At 42.7% G+C, this 21,893-nt stretch overlaps 2 protein-coding genes across 3 annotated transcripts; both read left to right on the forward strand.

Annotated features, from left to right (window-relative positions):
• The first annotated feature begins 137 nt into the window (after window positions 1-137).
• Window positions 138-4,586, forward strand: LOC110495534 (nuclear receptor subfamily 4 group A member 2). 2 transcript variants are annotated; one of them, XM_021570833.3, is made up of 8 exons: window positions 138-445; window positions 587-671; window positions 893-1,785; window positions 2,186-2,315; window positions 2,457-2,608; window positions 2,744-2,946; window positions 3,089-3,267; window positions 3,360-4,586. In XM_021570833.3, exons 3-8 carry the CDS (start codon window positions 898-900, stop codon window positions 3,614-3,616), a joined length of 1,809 nt encoding a protein of 602 aa, XP_021426508.1. In that variant the 5' UTR covers window positions 138-445; window positions 587-671; window positions 893-897; the 3' UTR covers window positions 3,617-4,586. The 2 variants fall into 2 exon arrangements, with proteins under 2 accessions (XP_021426508.1, XP_021426510.1); XM_021570835.3 differs by having other exon boundaries at window positions 294-445; window positions 896-1,785.
• A 9,643-nt stretch (window positions 4,587-14,229) lies between these two features.
• Window positions 14,230-21,450, forward strand: LOC110495535 (tubulin alpha chain). Its single transcript, XM_036982217.2, has 4 exons — window positions 14,230-14,302; window positions 19,246-19,468; window positions 19,619-19,767; window positions 19,941-21,450. Exons 1-4 carry the CDS (start codon window positions 14,300-14,302, stop codon window positions 20,913-20,915), a joined length of 1,350 nt encoding a protein of 449 aa, XP_036838112.1. The 5' UTR covers window positions 14,230-14,299; the 3' UTR covers window positions 20,916-21,450.
• Window positions 21,451-21,893: the final 443 nt, after the last annotated feature.

Raw genomic sequence — 21,893 nt, forward strand, 5'->3', positions numbered from 1 at the left:
TGCAATGCTTTCATCAGGCATTTCGCCAACCCATATGCGTTCATGTGTATTATTATGTGATGTTTTTTTTTTATCATTCTTGTATGATGATGTCAAAAAAAATAAACATTCTATTCCATTCTATTCTATTCTATTAGATTCTGTACGCTATCGTGTGTTTACAGAAGTATCTGAAACATCCATCCTTGGAAGGGATTGGTGCGCGTAATGCTCGATGACGTCCAGTGTCATTGGCACGTGGGCAGTGGTATTCCGACTCCGGGCCACATAAACAAAGGCACATTGTCAGTGTTAACCGCGGCCAGTCTAGTAGCCAGTTGGGGTTGTGCATGGCCATCTGACCCGTTCTCTTCACAATGCTACATTTGCACTTGGATATGGATACAGCGGAGAAGATGTAATCCTCTAAATGCATGTATTATGGTGCACCGGGTGACAGTTTAAGGTATTGGTTTAATTGTCTTAAAATTCACATTTTGTTTTCAACAGTATAACATTAATGTGATCAGAAAGTAATGACCTGCTTACAAATTCATATCTTTACAGGTTTGTAATTTTTGTGACCGATTTTTTTCGAATTCTTTAGCAGGGAGCAACATCGAGTGGATATTATCATAACTCCAGGAAGTGATTTGGGCATTGTGTCTTTGAAAATAGTCATACAACTGAAGGTAAGACCACAAATAATGTTGGAGACGTTGCGCCTTATAGATGCAATGCTTTTGCTGTTGGCACTTGTTCTAGAGAGTGGTGACAGAATAGGCTAATCATATAAGTCTCGTACGCTTTTACGCAAACATTCTAATTTACGTGCAATGCATCTGCATTGGATGGGATTGTGGCTTGACAAGGAGATCGATTTATATAACTATGTCTCCCTCTCTCATTATAGCAGCTATGCCGTGCGTCCAGGCTCAGTGCGGATCGTCGCCTCAAGGAGCTAGTCCCGCTTCGCAACAGAGCGCAAGCAGCTTCCACGCCGCTGGAGAGCACCACAGCCATAACTGCGACTTCCTAACGCCCGAGTTTGTCAAATTTAGCATGGACCTGACCAACACAGAAATCACATCAGCCACTATCACCAATCTTCCAAATGTCGGTGTTTTCGTGGACAGCTACTGTAACAATTCGAACTATGACGTCAAACCCCCTTGTCTATTCCAAATGCCCCATCCGGGGGAGCAGTCATCCATCAAAGTTGAGGACATCCCCATGTACCACCAGCAGAGTCACCACCACCAGCCGCATCAGTCCGATGAGATGGTCACTCCCTCCGGGTCCGTTTACTACAAGCCCCCCTCTCCACACACACAGACATTCCAGAGTCCACCCAGCCATGCGTGGGATGATTCTGGATCTCTGTACAGTTTTCACCAGGACTACTTGGCGGTGGCGCACAGAATGGAGCAGCGGAAAAATGCCATATCCAGATTATCCTTGTTTTCTCTCAAGCATTCCCAAACCGGTAGTCCTTTGTCGGCGTGCCAGATGAGATTTGACGGGTCCCTCCAGGTGTCCGTGAACTCGGATACCTCAGGCAGGTATCATGGCTTGGAGAGCCAGGGCATCTTTGGTTCCAGCTCCCTAAGGAAACAGCACAGGGTGGGTTCCCCCTATTCGTTCCAGCTCGGTCACGGACATCACTTTATGGATAACCAAGCACCGTCGCCTCCTAGCCAAGGATCACCCACCAACACCGATGCTTTATGTGCGGTGTGTGGGGACAATGCCGCCTGTCAGCACTACGGCGTGCGAACCTGCGAGGGCTGTAAGGGATTCTTCAAGGTATGTTACATTAAATATCTGCGGGGATTGTTATACATTTAGAACTAACGGTCAACTAACATTCCATTTAAATGTATTTTAATATTTAGGCTACTGATTCATTTTGTTGTTTGTTGGCTCCTGATACAATCCCTTCAAAATCAAGAACCTTAATCTCCTTGCCATGTCAATAGAGGACTGGGAGAGGGTAAACTTAATATTATGAGTAGCCACGGAACTATATTTACCCACTGCAGCTGGGAGAGTAGTTGGAAGACTGCAACGCCATGGCTATTAATTTCCCATGGTCAATATGCGTGGCAAAATAATTTTAATGGCTATATTTGATCAATGTATCAAAGCTTCAGGTGGCAACGCATCGAATGGAAACTAAGGTGTTCTCCTCTGTGTTTCTTCACAGCGCACTGTTCAGAAAAATGCCAAATATGTGTGTTTAGCTGGGAAAAACTGTGCAGTTGACAAACGCCGGAGAAACAGGTGCCAATACTGCCGTTTCCAGAAGTGCCTTGTCACGGGAATGGTCAAAGAAGGTAAGATTTGTTCTAAAACGCACAACTTTATGCATTTCCTTAAAATGTATTTACACATTAATTGTAGGCAGAATGTGTTTTTCAAAGCATAATAGTAATTATTTATACAAAACAACTTAATTAATATTTTTCATTATTCAGTCGTCAGGACTGCAAGTTTAAAGGGTCGACGTGGCCGGTTACCCTCCAAACATAAAATTCAAGACCCTTTGTCACCTGTCAGCATCCTTAACGCGCTAGTGAGGGCCCATGTGGACTCCAACCCCTCATTGTCTCGACTGGACTACTCCCGAGTAAGTACGAGCCTCGGTCATGCAACCCACATCACTTTGCGCACCAGTTTATTCATAAAATAAGTAATAAAATACGTTTTAAAAATATACCGTTGTGCATTGGGTTTATGAGTTCAATTTAACATCACCTTCTAGTTCCAGAATAATGCTGACAGCCAAATCGACGGAGATGATACGCAACATGTGCAGCAGTTCTACGACGTCCTAACCGTCTCCATGGATATTATCCGGGACTGGGCGCAAAAGATCCCAGGTTTTACCGATCTGCCGAGACCGGACCAAGATCTCCTCTTCGAATCAGCCTTCCTGGAACTCTTCGTTCTGCGTTTGGCTTACAGGTATCTTAAACAATAGCATATCAAAAAGTGCACATATATAAATAGTCATTTTACGCACAACAATTACGCGCGATAGTATCCATTTGATCTTATTGCCAAATCGGTATCCGATTCCTAATCATGCGATGCTATCATATTACAGGTCCAACCCTGAGGAAGGGAAGCTCATCTTCTGCAACGGATTGGTTTTGCACAGGCTTCAGTGTAGGCGCGGCTTTGGAGACTGGATTGACACCATAGTGGAGTTCTCTGCAAACCTTCAAAGTATGAATATAGACGTTGCAACATTCTCCTGCATATGCGCCCTTGCCACAGTAACAGGTAGGCTAATAAAACCCTAAGTTCTGAATCTATGCGCCTATAATGCCATTGGGTCAAGTTTTGAAACGAATTGCACCCTGTCATTGTTTCAGAGAGACATGGGCTGAAGGAGCCCAGGAAAGTAGAGGAACTTCAGAACAAGATGGTGAACTGTTTGAAAGACAAAGTGACTTTTAACGATGGAAGTGTCAGTCGACCAAATCACTTGTCAAAACTCTTGGGAAAGCTGCCTGAACTTCGCACGCTGTGTACACAAGGTCTGCAGAGGATATTCTACTTGAAACTGGAAGACTTGGTCCCTCCACCTGCAATAATAGACAAGCTTTTCCTCGATACTTTGCCCTTTTAGGTGACATATATCCTGTCATCATGTCAGATAGGCGAGGTTAATATGGCCATTTTTGAGTTCCCTATATCACGCATTATGCATTTTCTCTCATATTTATTTCCATTGTTTTTGTACCTCTCTTCATAAGAGCGCTTGATCATGTTTATAGGCCTACATGTCTGCATTGCCAGGTAAAAAAAAAAGAGACAACACGACATTTAAGATGTTTTTAATTTAAACAGAATGAAGAGTTTGACAATATTACAATATCGTCGATTTCTGAAGAACATGGATGTCTTGAACTATTTGGTCTTGCTTTGAATTGTGAGTATTTTAATTTGATAAACTAACCATTTTCGATAACTATGTTGTTGTATGTAGACACTGGATAATGTATATGGAACATATATGCCTCGAACGTATACAGATTTATTTTTTATCAAATCATTTATGGGAGATGTTTTATGTTGGCTATTTCTTGTCTTGTCACACCTGGACTGTGGTTATATTGCATTTGAATTAATAACGTATACTGCTAAATAATCTAACGTTTGTAAATGTGTTCGTTATTTTGATGGGTCAGGGGCTTACAATGTCAGGTTTTTCCATTCAAAATAAAATTCATGCCGTTTATTACACTTTTAAATGAATAATTATTTCTGATGGCAATTTATAAGGATTCTGACTTTATTTTAGTTGTTGAAATATCGTCATAAATCATCAAACATGATAATGGGGAAATGTGTTGTTAATATTAAATAGTAGCCTACTAAATAGTTTCCTATTTTTCTTGTACACAGATTTGTCTGACAATCCTTGATTGATTAAGGACTAGTGTAACAGATGTGATTCAAATATTTGTCATTAGATGGTCAGAGGATAAATTCCAAATAACGACAATACAATTATACTAAATTGTATAACCAGACCTAATGTAAAATGCTACCTATTCTCAACATAAGTTCTCAAATAAATAACTGTCCTCTCCAGTGAAGTGAATGTTATAGCCTATTTTTCTACTAAGTGTGATTTCTCCGGCAACAACAAGACGAGGAAATTGTCATTCTCCTCAGTAGAGCTTGAGTTGAAGATTGACTACGTGCTCTGTTATTACACATGGATTTATCATGAACCATAATGTCAGTCAAATAACAATGTTGTCAAACCGTTGTCGTTTAGCGGTTTTATAATATATGCCATTTAGCAGACGCTTTTATCCAAAGCGACGTAAATTTGACAAATGGGTGGTCCCGGGAATCGAACCCACTACCCTGGTGTTACAAGCGCCATGCGCTACCAACTGAACTAAGAAAGATTAAATAAGACTCACAGTATGGACCTTATGAACAAATTGCTGGAGTGTGTGATTTGACCTGCTATATAAGTCTACATGACATTTCCAAACCAAACCCTCAGGATAGGATTGGCATTAAAGAAACATGCAAACCAATGTTTTTCAGTGTTGGCATGTAAGTAAACACACATTGTGTCCTGAACTAAACATTTCACAGAACAACTAAATAGCATTATATATGTATGATTTCAGCTCCCTATATGTACAGTCTTTCTTCCAGGGAACGGTTAGAAAATGCCTATTACACATTGGTGGAGGGCATGTAGATGAAAATTGCAGATTTTCAAATATGACATCTCTTCTGTCCTGTCTGGAAATGTGAACCATTGATTCTATAGGCAGTAAAAGGTCTTATAACAACGATTATACTCACAAGAGGGTTTAATAGGCTAGAGATCAATGGAAACGCTGCTCTCTGCACCGGCCTGTCATGCAGGCTGAAATGCTAAGATAAAGTAATCAATATTATCTGTGAAATGTCACATTTATGATAATGGTGTGGATGAAGAGTGGCAGGCAGGGGCCATCCCAGAAGGATGGGCTCTTGTTAGTATCAAACCCCTTTCATCCAGGCCTACAACATCATGAATGGTAAATGCGTGTGTGTAGGTGTGTGTGTCGGGAAGGTGTTTGGGGAAAGCAGAGGTCTTGATGTTGAAGGAGGAAGTACAATAATCAGTTATTAACCACAACCTTTTCATGACAGCTATTTTCTAGGCTTGTGTGACCCTTCAAGTGCCATGCCATGCCATTCTGGTAAGGATGATCGCTTACTTTAGGAGTAAAACTCTATGGGGTTTTCTAGGGGTCTGAACACTTCTGTTGTGGTCTGTGTGGCCCACCTTGATCTCAGTGTAAAGCTGCCTTCAAAGCCCCTAAGCCCTTATCACGGCCAGCCCAGACTCCCCTGCACCCAGGCCACCGCAGTGGCCCTCCTCCATGTGTGAAAATACCATGATTTCATCTATAGCAGATAGGGAGCTGAACATAAACAACCCCAGCCTCTATCCAAGCCGATGTTCTGAGACATGAAACAAGACAAACGTCTGGAGTGATGAATATGAGGAGCTTGATCAAGGTTAGTCAAGACATTAGAATTAGACTTGATCAAGGTTAGTCAAGACATTAGAATTAGACTTGATCAAGGTTAGTCAAGACATTAGAATTAGACTTGCTTGTCAATGTTCTCAATGTTTAGGTTACCAAACCCCTACAAGCAGTAGTGTATTTTCTGTGGAATTGCCCACTGGGATTTAAATTGGCTTAGCAAGCAACTTTGCATCCCTAGAGTTTCCAACAATTAAAACGCATTACCTCACCCTGAGGACAAACCCCAATCTCAATGTGTATAGATCTTTCTAGAAATCCAAGAACTGTGAAGACAACCAAGTGAATGCACTGAACAGGGACGGACTGGGACCAAAAATCGTTCTGGACATTTCTAACACCGGACCATTTTGTCCCTTGAGGGCCCCATTACTAGCCAAATAATGATCATTTTGTGCAAAAAAACATTTATACAGGCCCACTGGGCTAAAGATGGACCAGTCCATCTGGAATTGACCAGAATTGCCCTATATCCAGTCAGACCTTGCCACGGAATCATTTTAGTTGAGAATCAGAAGGCATCTTCAGATACTTTACAAACACAGACATCCTTACCTCTCTTATTACCACAATATTACTTTGTCTGAAGATTCATTTTCAACCAAATAGCCATGAAAGGATTTGATTATGGTTGGTAAGCAAGGAGAAGGCATAGTTTATAATTACTCTAGTGTTAATGGTTATCCAGACAATTGAAGATAATTGGAAAGGATTAAAATGACTCTTGATGGGTCAAATCCTACCTTGTAATACTTGATACATGTGAACGTTTGGGTTACCCAAGCTAATATGAAGTCAGGACACTTATATAGGACACTTGAAATATAATCACTGGATTGGACAACAGCACTTGGGGGAACTAGGGAGTATAGGATGAATACACAAGCACATCCTGCTTGACTGTCTGGTGTAAATAGACCACTTCTTTCCAAAAATAATTATTGTTTTCAAACACTTGATGATCCGTTTCATTACAAGATACAGATTGTAATAATTACATTCATTACATGTTTGCGTACTTCAACCGATATCCTGGGACTGTGTAGCAATTAAACAAATTCTAATTAATCGTTACCCACATTTTATTTAGCAGGGTACCTGATCAAAGTGACAGGTTTTTCCACATTAGATGAATATGCATCACACAGTAAATGGAGCAGCCAACCTGCCATCCAATAGCCTCAATGTTTAATATGATTCTCATTTTGTATCTTTGTAGTTATGCACACACACACACACACACACACACACACACACACACACACACACACACACACACACACACACACACACACACACACACACACACACACACACACACACACACACACACACACACACACACACACACACACACACTCCATTACAGAGAGTGGGCTGGTGTGTGTGAGGTCAAACACAGACCCAGAGTTTCTCCGTTTGTCTAATAGGAGGGCGGGTCCACAGGGAGGAGTGATTCTATTTGACCAGAGGTTGGCCAGACTGCAGGGGACACAACCTCCCATATCTCAATCTGTATGCACAGGGCAGGATTCTGACCTGGCTCCATTAGGGAGCTCACTCTGATAGCTCCTCCAACCTGCACTGCAGAGAAATCAGAAATCACATTGCCTCTGTGCTGCAGTGGAAATAATTTAGTAGCACAGCAAATCTACTTAGACCCTGTTAATTCATTATGAACAAAACATTTTGATTTGTGATAGTGACCTACATGGTCTCTCTCAGAGTGTATTATTGCACAGTGCAGGACAGATCCCCCTCTCCCAGTGTCTTCCTATAGTTAGTGGTTTAGCAGTAGGATCCTACTAGGTATTGCCTGAGGCAGGTACAAGCACTGGGGTGTTTAACTGGCTAATGTATTCTGGTCAGTTAACCACACAGACATCACTGCTAATAGGTTTTCTATCTCTCCAATGTCCAGACCAGCAGACCTGGACATGACTGTGAAGCAGTAAGATCACTATGGTATTCAACCCATGGATGCTGTTCATTAGATTTCACCCTAAAAACAATGGCAACAATGAGATTTGTCAACATGACTCAGGAATGACAGGTTCAGAAATCCACAAAAAAAATGTCTGCAGTGAGAACAGCACTTTATGTAGCTCTTTCCTGCAATCAAATGTCCCTCTAATGGCCTCATGGGTGGAATGTTATAAATAGTTTTCATAATTAATACTTTCTTTTAACTGCAGAAAATCCAGTGTTTATATGTAAACAATTGTTATATTTCAGTCTTCTGTGATGGATAAAGTGTAATATTGGGATGCAAACTCAAAATGTAGTATATTTCAACTCTATCTGACATAGCACAGGTGACTACTTTATTTAAGCCCATAACTATCAGGAATCAAGGTAAGACCCAAGTGCAGATGTTTATTGTAACCACAGGAGCAGGAAAACGACCGGACAAGGCAGGCAGGGGTCGATAATCCAGAGCAGAGGCCAAGGTACAGGACGGCAGGCAGAGGTCAGGCAGAGGTTGGTAATCCAGAGGTGGAGCAAAGGAACAGGACAGCAGGCAGAGGGTCAGGCAGAGGGTCAGGACAGGCAAAGGTCAAAATCAAGAGGACAAGCAAAAGCGCGACTAGGGAAACCCAGAACCTGAGACAAACCACTGGTAAGCTTGAACAAACAAGACGAACTGGCAACAGACACATAGAAAACACAGGTATAAATACCCAGGGGATAATGGGGAAGATGGGCGACACCTGGAGGTGGGTGGAGACAAGCACAAGGACAGGTGAATCAGATCAGGGCGTGACACATAACCATGTGTGTGAGGTGTATACTTGCTTCAAAGTACATTTGCTTAAGACTACCAAGAAACACTTTGTGTGGTCCTGACCCTGATTTGGCCCACTGCTGTAAAAGGTTCATTTGTCCTCCTCACAGGGAGACCCTGGTAAGGTAGGAGAAGTGGGGACCCCAGGTGGTATTCAACCTATGGGTGTTATTCTTTAGATTTAACTGGAAACCATGACAAATATAATTGTTGACAACATGACTCAGGAGTGATGGGTTCAGAAATCCACAACAACAAAAATGTCTGCTGTGAGAACAGCACTATTTCTAACACTTTGCCTGTTACAAGAACACACAATACTTCTTGGGAGGAATCTGCCCATAAGCAATATTTACACTCTAAGAAAAAAGGGTTCCAAATGGCTTCTTGGCTGTCCCAATAGGAGAACCCTTTTTGGTTCCAGAGAGAACTATTTTGGGTTCCATGTATAACCCTCTGGGGAAAGGGTTCTACATGGAACCCAATAGGATTCTAGTTGGAACCAAAAGGGTTCTACCTGGAACCAAAAAGGGTATCTTCAAAGGGTTTGTCTACGAGTGTAGTCACAGCATGAGATGAAGACTGGGAATCAAAGAGCTTTACCTGGTTGGTCTGTTTCAGCATCTGTGTCTGCAGGTAAGTGATTCCACATGTAGGAAAGGATGAACTTGGAACTGGATGCCCTCTATCATAGAACAAATATGTGCCCCATCTTCTTCTTCTCTTGAAGCTTTTGGGCCTATACATTGACCTTTGACATATGAACCCTACACTGGGGATCATGTTTTCTCATCCTCTCTTCCTGGTTAGATAGAGGTGGTGGCTTGAAAGTGGTTGCTGATGCTTAAAAATATGTGGATGCTATTTCTGCTTTGAGAGAATATATACAGAAAGAATACACTGAGATGCAGAAGAAACCTCTGAGATGTAAATGTAAAATAACAGGAGACAGGCCCTTTAGTAAAAGAACACTGTCAGTGATTGACATGGCACACAATAGCCCCAATATGGGACATCAGTTTACATTCACATTCATGTTGTAGACATCAGTTTACACTCACATTCATGTTGTAGACATCAGTTTACACTCACATTCATGTTGTAGACATCAGTTTACGTTCAAATTCATGTTGTAGACATCAGTTTACACTCACATTCATGTTGTAGACACCAGTTTACGTTCACATTCATGTTGTAGACATCAGTTTACGTTCACATTCATGTTGTAGACATCAGTTTATGTTCACATTCATGTTGTAGACATCAGTTTACACTCACATTCATGTTGTAGACATCAGTTCACATTCATGTTGTAGACATCAGTTCACATTCATGTTGTAGACATCAGTTTACACTCACATTCATGTTGTAGACATCAGTTTACACTCACATTCATGTTGTAGACATCAGTTTACGTTCACATTCATGTTGTAGACATCAGTTTACGTTCACATTCATGTTGTAGACATCAGTTTACACTCACATTCATGTTGTAGACATCAGTTTACACTCACATTCATGTTGTAGACATCAGTTCACATTCATGTTGTAGACATCAGTTTACGTTCACATTCATGTTGTAGACATCAGTTTATGTTCACATTCATGTTGTAGACATCAGTTTACATTCACATTCATGTTGTAGACATCAGTTTACACTCACATTCATGTTGTAGACATCAGTTTACACTCACATTCATGTTGTAGACATCAGTTTACACTCACATTCATGTTGTAGACATCAGTTTACACTCACATTCATGTTGTGGACATCAGTTTACACTCACATTCATGTTGTAGACATCAGTTTACACTCACATTCATGTTGTAGACATCAGTTTACATTCACATTCATGTTGTAGACATCAGTTCACATTCATGTTGTAGACATCAGTTTACACTCACATTCATGTTGTAGACATCAGTTTAAACTCACATTCATGTTGTAGACATCAGTTTACGTTCACATTCATGTTGTAGACATCAGTTTACACTCACATTCATGTTGTAGACATCAGTTTACGTTCACATTCATGTTGTAGACATCAGTTTACACTCACATTCATGTTGTAGACATCAGTTTAAACTCACATTCATGTTTTAGACATCAGTTTACACTCACATTCATGTTGTAGACATCAGTTCACATTCATGTTGTAGACATCAGTTTACATTCACATTCATGTTGTAGACATCAGTTTACACTCACATTCATGTTGTAGACATCAGTTCACATTCATGTTGTAGACATCAGTTTACACTCACATTCATGTTGTAGACATCAGTTTACACTCACATTCATGTTGTAGACATCAGTTTACACTCACATTCATGTTGTAGACATCAGTTTACGTTCACATTCATGTTGTAGACATCAGTTTATGTTCACATTCATGTTGTAGACATCAGTTTACATTCACATTCATGTTGTAGACATCAGTTTACATTCACATTCATGTTGTATACATCAGTTTACATTCACATTCATGTTGTAGACATCAGTTTACACTCACATTCATGTTTTAGACATCAGTTTACACTCACATTCATGTTGTAGACATCAGTTTACGTTCACATTCATGTTGTAGACATCAGTTTACGTTCACATTCATGTTGTAGACATCAGTTTATGTTCACATTCATGTTTTAGACATCAGTTTACACTCACATTCATGTTGTAGACATCAGTTCACATTCATGTTGTAGACATCAGTTCACATTCATGTTGTAGACATCAGTTTACACTCACATTCATGTTGTAGACATCAGTTTACACTCACATTCATGTTGTAGACATCAGTTTACGTTCACATTCATGTTGTAGACATCAGTTTACACTCACATTCATGTTGTAGACATCAGTTTACACTCACATTCATGTTGTAGACATCAGTTTACACTCACATTCATGTTGTAGACATCAGTTTACACTCACATTCATGTTGTAGACATCAGTTTACGTTCACATTCATGTTGTAGACATCAGTTTACGTTCACATTCATGTTGTAGACATCAGTTTACACTCACATTCATGTTGTGGACATCAGTTTACACTCACATTCATGTTGTAGATATCAGTTTACGTTCACATTCATGTTGTAGACATCAGTTTACGTTCACATTCATGTTGTAGACATCAGTTTACGTTCACATTCATGTTGTAGACATCAGTTTACACTCACATTCATTTTGATCAGTAATCAATGTCCCATTATGTGGCTAGGCTGTAAAGAAATGTTTTCTTGCTATAGATGCTACAAAACCACCATACCAGCATATACATAATGCTTTATAGATAAATGCTATATTAAAGAAAGAAAATAGAAAGAAACTCGTTTAAACCCATAGCCGGTGGGTTAGGGTTTAATAAAAATAGCCAGCAGGTTACAGTTTAAACAAAAGGCCAGTGGGTTAAAGTTTAATCACAAGGCCAGTGGGTTAGAGTTTAATCACATGGCCAGTGGGTTAGAGTTTAAACAAAAGGCCAGTGGGTTAGAGTTTAATCACATGGTCAGTGGGTTAGGGTTTAATCACATGGTCAGTGGGTTAGAGTTTAATCACATGGTCAGTGGGTTAGGGTTTAATCACATGGTCAGTGGGTTAAAGTTTAATCACATGGTCAGTGGGTTAGAGTTTAAACACATGGCCAGTGGGTTAGGGTTTAATCACATGGTCAGTGGGTTAGAGTTTAAACACATGGTCAGTGGGTTAGAGTTTAATCACATGGTCAGTGGGTTAGAGTTTAAACACATGGTCAGTGGGTTAGAGTTTAATCATATGGTCAGTGGGTTAGAGTTTAATCATATGGTCAGTGGGTTAGAGTTTAATCACATGGTCAGTGGGTTAGAGTTTAATCATATGGTCAGTGGGTTAGAGTTTAATCATATGGTCAGTTGGTTAGAGTTTAATCACATGGCCAGTGGGTTAGAGTTTAATCACATGGTCAGTGGGTTAAAGTTTAAACACATGGCCAGTGGGTTAGAGTTTAATCACATGGTCAGTGGGTTAGAGTTTAAACCCATAGCCAGTGGGTTAGAGTTTAAACCCATGGCCAGTGGGTTACAGTCTAACTCCAGTACATAAGATAAGGGGAAAGAAATCCTTAGCCCCATAGTGTCCACCATAGGAGGGAAAAACGATGCACATGAAAAAGATTTTGATCTATCGTTCCGTCTATCTCAAAATACAGAAGGGGGGTTAGGATGAAGAGCCTATCTGGAGGAATTCAGGCCTTGTTTGAGGATTATAACTTTTTCATTCATAGCCAAAAGCCAGAGAGAAGGGTCCTCCAATGCCTCATGGGCCAGGGGCCTGGGTCTATAGTACAACTAACCACTTAGATAGGAGAGATAAAACTGAGTTAAACTGCAACAAAGTTAAAGTATTAAAAGTGTATCCTCTCAACTTAAATTTATTAACCACAGAAACAGATGTTACTGGAATCAAAACTGCCACCTTGTTCATGCACAGAAAGACAGCTCCAAAAATTGTCCCTTATACACAGAACTAGGATAATTTTACTCTTCTCAATTCCTAATGGAGAAATTAGGGAGGAAAATACATGCCTGACCTCAGACCAGTGTCTGCCCAGGGACAACGTTGACCTATTTCGTTGCAGACAGAAGAGCGTCTTCGTCATGGCAAGGACCAACAAACAGATCACTAGACAAGTCTGACATCTAGTGGCGAACAAGGAGCAACAAAACCCGAAGGCAGTTCATTGCGCAAAGACAGAGAGGAAGAGGTGAAGCGAGAGGATGTACTCTGCCCAAAATCTGTCCACGTGATATAAGCCCTTTTTTGTATGGGGGAGGGGGGGGGGGGGTCTATAAGCGAGTGTTGAATTACGTGAGGCCTACTTGGTAGAATAGAAGTTCCGTAACGTTTAGGCTGTACTGATTTAAGTGGATGCACGTGGCATTCCGGCAACAATTTAGTTGTGCCTGTTGGTCACGCGCCCTCTCGTTGACTAGAATGGTCTCGCCTGCCTTCAATCACTGGGGAAATGTAATTACATTGTTAGAGCGGTCACTCGGCTATCTTGTCAATGTAATATATCGTCTTTGGTACAGCTAACCTTTTCTGTCCTGTACTTTCCTACCTAGCCTGAGGTCTAATCTGTGTATGGAGGAGTTCGTTTTGCATGGCCCGGTGACTGGGGATATCAGTTAAGGGCCAATGGAATCGTCTAAAATATCCAACTACGCCTACTTAGAATGGTCTAAAATAACCAACTCCGCCTAACCGGAGCACCGGGCCTTGTAAAACGAACTCGACCTATGAGAGAAGAGGGAGTGTCCAAAACTCCACCCCCGCCCTTCGCAGTTTATAAAAACAGATTGCAGTAACACACGCAGTTAAAACATACTCACGGAGACCCCATTATAGGTTCACTGTGAGAGGTTATACCACCAACACTTTTATTTTTCTACGGAAACGAAGACAAACAGAATCAAAATGGTGAGACCTTTATTTTTTTCCACATTGCCTTCGACGCATAGGTTGTAATAATGTAAATGTTGAGTTGTATGAATTAGGCTAAATTTCTAATGTTTTTGTAGTCCATCCTGTATAGTAATGTTTATGTTATCTATAATACTTCTAGGTACAGCCTACGCTACGGCTCACCTGTTTTTATATAATATGATTTTGTTCTGATAACATGGTGCGTCATTATAGGAGTATCCATTTTGCTGCGCGTTCAATTTAGCCCGCCGTTTTGCTTTTCAATTCAAACACGACTGGCGCAGTAGACAAAACTATTACTAGAATGCATTTAATTATTAAATTGCGTCACCTGAGCCTTAATTGTCCTATTTCATAATGACTCAGTTCACATGTATCTGCATTTACTATCAAGTTGTCATTTGGCGCTGGAAGCAGCCTCCTGCCATTTTGAATGGTTAAAGGAGTTGCCCGTTTCCATATAGTGGCCGTTGGGCCAGTGTGGTTATGGGTGTGTTTATTTGCTCTGCTGGCTTTAAATGCTGATGTGGCTCCCACGGGTCCGTGTTTATTCTGATGGGTGACTGTAGGCCTAGTCAGCTACTGTTCCTGTTGCTCTAGTCTACTGCGCAAAACTGGGAACGTTCTCTCTATGTAGTGCTATTCAGTCCGAACAAGTGACAACGAGTACTAATGAACCACAGATCCACCATCTACTGGAGTATGGCAGATTACATCTACAATTAGTAAAAAAGAAGATTCATTGTAATAGTTGTCCCCAAGTAACATTTTCCCACCAAGTTGCCACATAGATGTTTTTAGGACATGGCTCACATTTGTATTACCTCACATCCTGCCCATGTAATTTAATCATAAATATATCAAGGAATTTGACTTAGACCTCTCAGAAATCTTGTGACTATGCATACATGCTTAGTCGTGATGGGGTAACCTTCAGTAATCTGAGCTGAAAGGGAAATCTGAGGTTAGGAGTGACGCAGAGCCTAGTGGATCAGCATTTCAGACTAGCACATGGCAGACTGTCTGATCGTGAGGTTAAGGTCTATAAATGTGGGTGAAAGAGCCTTTATGATACATTCCAGTTCATGTACTACTCTGGTCATAATGCGGTGTCTTCAAACAGTTGATTTGCCTGTTCTTTTAGCTCTTTACTAAAGATTACCATGGCATGTGGGAGATTCTTTTGACAGCTGCCATCTAATTTGAATGTTATGAAAGGAGAGGGAGACTATTTGTTTGGGTGTGAATTCCAAGCCATATGTCTTCCCGCATAACACAAGGCCCTCTGCACTTAAAAAACCCCATAGCGGACAGAACAGGAAGCTGGAGGGGGGTTGCTTACTAGCTACTGAACGAGCCACAAGCGGTTAGTCCATCAGCCATGTTGGTGCCAAGTGTCTCAGCGGACTTGCAGTTGCACAAACTCTTTGTTCATCTAAACTGTACTCTACGGTCTACCTCCATACCGCGTTCAAAATACAGGAAATGAATACCATAACCTAGCATGTACCTGACTGGCCTATTTGGTAACATTATCATAAATGGCTTATTATATCATGAGTAAACAGTCACTGAATCAACTAGCTATCACAGTTACACATGGGCCTGCACTAGACTCGCCTACAAGGTTTCAAGTGTGTGGTTTAGCAAATCAGGGCAACCCCTGACAAATGCAACAGGGTGGGGGTTAGTTTCTTAAATCTGGCATGAACTAGAGGTTCAGGACACCATGTGGTTGTTCCCACAGAAAGGGGTCAGTGGAGTATAATGGGGTCTGGAGGGGCTACACACAGTGGGGGGATGGAGTCATGATTGACACCTCCCTTTAAATAGCTGGCTGCAGTGCTGACCTAGCTGTCATGCCTAAACTAGGCACACTCTCACATCCCTGTGACACCACCCCTCCCCCACATCCACCCTACCCAGCTTGTGCTGTCAAACTAGGAGGCTGGAGAAATGGCTGACAGTAGTGGCCCCAGTCTCTACATGAGTGGAGTCATAACGGTAGTACATTATGTGTGGAGGGGTGTAGCAACATGCAGGTGTAAGACCTTGATGTCACGAGGACCTCCCTGTAGTAGATTCAGATCTGGAGTGAAGTGAGGTTTTCTAACGTTTCCTTCACATCCTCTTACTATACTGGGAAAAAAACATTTAAAATATTTTACTGGGTTACAGTTCATAAAAGGAAGTCCTTTTCCCATTATGTGGATTCTTCCATTTAAATAATTGCCCTTGATACTACTGAAAGTTAAACTTAGCTTAAGGGGAAATGATTCTACCAGAGGGCAAAGCCTAGTTGGCTGGTGTCTGTTCTCCTGTTACTGTGGCAGGTGGTCTTGTTTATAGCTGGGCCTTGGCAAATCAAAACGCTCTGATTCATAAGTACTGCCAACACACAACCACACAACATTCCCAGACTCGTCCTCTTGTCATGTCACTGTCTAGTGTACTTATCTTCCTTGACTTTCTTGTTTCTCTTGAATGTCTCACTCCCATCTCTCTGTATAGTCAGCCAGTTTGGACAGACTGGTGTGTGTATGTAGCCAGCTCTGCCTCTGGTGCGCTGCGATTCAGAAATGATACGCTTGTTATTATCAGCTTCACTCATCCTTGGTGGTGCTTTCCCCTCGGCCTGTTCTCTGGAAATACTTCAGTAGGGTGTGGAGGGCCTTTTGGCCTTGATGCAGACTCGTCAGTTCTGTTAGCATTGTCGCTACTTGCTAGCTCAATGACTCGCTGAAGGGGTAGGGTAGCCACTTGCCAAACCTCTCAGTTCGGCCTTGATTCTAGCGATGTCTTATCAGACCTTGTTTCCTTGCGAAGCTGTAATGTTAAACAAATTCACATAATTGTATAATCTCTAATGACCTCTGTCCAAGTTGGCATTCCAAAGGGGGGGGGGGGGGGTTGTATCTCAATCTAGTGGCATCCTCTCCTCAGGGGTGTGGTGCCTAAATGACAGGAAGAATATAAGGAGAGTAGGCTGTAATGGACTACTGGGATGCAATTGTGGTAACACATTCAGCATGGCTGTTTTGTTAATGCTATAAGAGTCTAATCGACTGGATGGTGTCACTGCAGTCTAGCCTCAACTATCCTGCCGTCTGCCAATACTGCATTGCAAAATTGACTCATTTCTCACACGCACACCTTCTGTTTGGTCCTTAGTGAATATAGATATCAAGTGCTGCCTTCTCTATAAAATGTGTACATTACATGACCAAGTATGTGGACACCTGCTCTTTGAACATCTCATTCCTAAATCATGGGCATTATTATGGAGTAAGTCCACCCTTTGCTGCTCAACAGCCTCCACTCTAAGAAAGGCTTTCCACTGATGTTGGCACATTGCTGCGGGGACTTGCTTCCTTTCAGCCACGAGCATTAGTGAGGTCGGGCACTGATGTTCGGCAGTTAGGCCTGGCTCGCAGTCAGTGTTCCAATTCATCCCAAAGGTGTTCGATGGGGTTAAGGTCAGGGCTCTGTGCAGTCCAGTCAAGTTCTGCCACACCGATCTCGACAAAACATTTCTGTATGGACCTTGCTTTGTGCACGGGGGCATTGTCATGCTGAAACAGGAAAGGACCTTCCACAAACTGTTGCCACAAAGTTGGAAGCACAGAATCATCTAGAATGTCAATGTATGCTAAGGGGCCTAGACCAACTGGTGAAATGGCCCCAGACTAAAGTCACTGAGCTCTTCGGTAAGACCAATGTCTGTCTATGGAGATTGTATGGCTGTGTGCTCGATTTTATTAACCTGTCAGCAACTGGTGTGTCAAAAATAGCCAAATCCACTAATCTGAAGGGGTGTCCAGACTCCTGTGTAAATGTAAAATGCAGTTGGTGTACAAAATTAGGAACACCTTTTTATAATTGTTCCACCTTTTGCCCTCAGAACAGCCTCAATTCGTCAGGGCATAGACTCTACAAGGTATCAAGTGTTCCATACTGGTCCATGTGCTTCCCACAGTTGTCAAGTTGGCTGGATGTCCTTTGGGTGGTGGATCATTCTTTATACTCATATGTTGAAGTGCTTGAGACAACCCGGTGTGCCTGGCATCTACTACCATACCAGTGTCATCAATAAGGGATCATAGCTTTCATCTGGTCAGTCTGTCATTGAAAGAGCAGGTGTTCTTAATGTTTTGTACAGTGTAGATCAGTTACATGGTTCAGACGTGGTTAATGGCTATGTCAATACCGGTAGTCACACACTGAGACGTGGCTAGGCTTCTGAGACGGTAGCTGCATACAGTTCAGTACTAAAGTAGGTCAGATCGACTCACTGCAGAGTTGGCTAAGCCATGCTAGGAAGTGCAGTCATAGTCCCGTTTCAGCACACTGCAAACAAATTGGGTCACCATGCAAATATACACACGACTCATAACTCCGGTGGCTTGTCTTTAACTAGCTAGATCATGCCGTCCACTGTTTTCAGGCTCACCTGTCCTTTGTCACTCAGACATGGGCAGGTTAGGTTTGTTTCCTCAGTGTAGAGCAGTGGTTCCCAACCCTTTTCTGTTATTGTACCACCAACTGAATTTTGCCCTGCCAGACGTACCCTCTCATGTGCATTCTACCAGTAACCTTATGGTCTCATGAGTCTTAAGTACCCTCTGTATCGGCATAGCACCCCCAGGGAACCTAGTACCCCTGGTTGGGAACCACTAGTGTTAGAGTGCTGCCACTTGGTGGTGATAAACAAGTGCTAAAATGGTTGCCCAAATCCTTAATCGACCTCAGACTCCTATGCACTGAGTGGTTTGGAGGGGTGCTCCACTGATCACTGGTGACATTGAAAACCAAGTGTTACACCATCCAGTGCAGACTGCTGTCAATGCATCGGCTCCTTGTGTAGTCAATGTTTTGTACCTGTTCAAAGAAACATAAGTTAATTGTTTGACTAACCCTATATTTCCCGGTCTCTCCAGCGTGAGTGTATCTCTGTGCATGTGGGTCAGGCTGGAGTCCAGATGGGCAACACCTGTTGGGAGCTGTACTGCCTGGAGCACGGGATCCAGCCGGACGGCACCATGCCTAACAACAAGGCGGTCGGTAGCACTGACGACTCCTTCACCACGTTCTTCAGCGCCACGGGCATCGGGAAATACGTGCCCCGCGCCATCTTTGTAGACCTGGAGCCCACTGTCATTGGTGAGTATTGGAGGGATCTGGCAGAGAAAATCCACTGACTGATTGACACTGGGAATGTGTAGGAAGAGGTCTTCATCAATATGGTGGTACACTTCAAAACAAGCATCAAGACCAGACTAATTAACCCTAGTCTGTTCCCCTTTTTCTCAGATGAGGTGCGGACAGGTACCTACCGCCAGCTGTTTCACCCCGAGCAGCTGATCTCAGGGAAGGAGGATGCAGCCAATAACTATGCCCGTGGCCACTACACTATCGGCAAGGAGATCATCGACCAAGTGCTGGACAGGATCCGTAAACTGGTGAGAGAAACTGTCAGATTTGATGGTGATATTAGGATAACAAATGGGTTTTTCATTGTTTTATCAGAAAGGATTTTAGCCTTGGCTTGCATAAATCTAGCCTGAATGGGTCTTATCAAAGCTTGGTCTTTCCTTCTAGAAAACATGTTGATGAGTTTTCTGTGTCTTGACAGGCTGACCAGTGTACGGGGCTCCAAGGTTTCTTGGTCTTCCACAGCTTCGGAGGAGGTACCGGCTCTGGTTTCACCTCCCTGCTCATGGAGCGTCTCTCAGTCGACTTCGGGAAGAAGTCCAAGCTGGAGTTTGCCATATACCCTGCTCCCCAGGTGTCCACAGCTGTGGTGGAGCCCTACAACTCCATCCTGACCACCCACACCACCCTAGAGCACTCTGACTGTGCCTTCATGGTCGACAATGAGGCCATCTACGACATCTGCCGTAGAAACCTGGACATTGAGCGCCCCTCTTACACCAACCTCAACAGGCTCATCAGCCAGATTGTCTCCTCCATCACAGCCTCTCTCCGCTTCGATGGTGCCCTTAACGTGGACCTGACAGAGTTCCAGACCAACCTGGTGCCTTACCCCCGCATCCACTTTCCCCTGGCCACCTATGCCCCTGTCATCTCAGCCGAGAAGGCCTACCACGAGCAGCTTTCCGTGGCTGAGATCACAAACTCCTGCTTCGAGCCCGCCAACCAGATGGTGAAGTGTGACCCTCGCCACGGTAAGTACATGGCGTGCTGCCTGCTGTACCGCGGAGACGTGGTGCCCAAGGATGTCAACGTGGCCATCGGCAACATCAAGACAAAGCGAAGCATCCAGTTCGTGGACTGGTGCCCTACAGGTTTCAAAGTGGGCATCAACTACCAGCCACCCACTGTGGTGCCAGGGGGTGACCTGGCCAAGGTCCAGAGAGCTGTGTGCATGTTGAGCAACACCACAGCCATCGCTGAGGCCTGGGCGCGTCTCGACCACAAGTTTGACCTGATGTATGCCAAGCGGGCATTCGTGCACTGGTACGTGGGTGAGGGCATGGAGGAGGGAGAGTTCTCTGAGGCCAGGGAAGACATGGCTGCCCTGGAGAAGGACTATGAAGAGGTCGGAATCGACTCATTTGAGGAGGACGAGGAGGGAGAGGAGTATTAGGAGAAGAGTTCAAAGGAGGGATATGTCCTCGGTCGGCTTACGTATCACTGAGAGATAGAACTGCCTTTACTTGACCATGAAGTGGGGAACGGCCTGCTCCTTCCCTTGTCGAAAGTCATCAATCGTGTTTTCTTCACCAAAGACCCCACATCCATCCATGTCTGACTATTTTCCCAGGTTGACTATGGAACCATGCAGAACCTTGAAGATTAAGCTGTCTCCCATAAATGTTTCTTTTAAGTTCATGGTACTTCTGTGCGTTCAGATCTATCCTAAACACTAAAGTTACTGCCAATCAGAAAACGAACTAGCCAACTAAACCCCATGGTGTTGGGTCTTAATGAATGTAATTCAGTAACAGTCTTGGAGGATTATTTTGCATTGCATGTTAAGTTACCCCAAAATAATTTATTGGTTTTATCCCTACAGATTGTATTTTTTTCTTTGCCATGTCTTTTATTTTAAGAGTTATCACATCAGGTTACTGTTGTGGCTGTATCCCCTCCTTTGTAAATAAAGTTTTATCTCAGTTAAACCTGTTCACCTCTTTCAATGGTTCTAATCAATCTCAATTGCTTCCAGTCCTGACCCGAGGTTTCATTGTAATTTGTCTAAATGACTATTAAACGGCCATAAAACACCGGTCGGCGCAATCGGCCACACAAATGGCTTGGTAAGTAGCAGAGAATTCTTGGGATATAAATGTAGCCGCAGGGTGCCTTGAAAAACAAGTTTATGGTCAGGTAACTGTCTTAATTGCACACTCCTGTGGACTGTCAAGCCCCATTGGATGAGAAAACCAGGGGTCTGTCCCTTCTGACCTTCTCAATGTGTTTTGAGAAGGTGAGAATCTCAAGGATAACCTGTAGTGTTGACTAACGTGGAAGGATTTTCCCCATAATGTGAAACTAGTTTATTTAGATTGTTACAGAATAGCCTAAAGGTGACAAGTGGATATATGGATGGTAAACTCTTTTG

The sequence above is a fragment of the Oncorhynchus mykiss genome, chromosome 7 (genome assembly GCF_057628025.1).
Source record: "Oncorhynchus mykiss isolate SJ-2025 chromosome 7, ASM5762802v1, whole genome shotgun sequence".
NCBI lineage: Eukaryota > Metazoa > Chordata > Actinopteri > Salmoniformes > Salmonidae > Oncorhynchus > Oncorhynchus mykiss.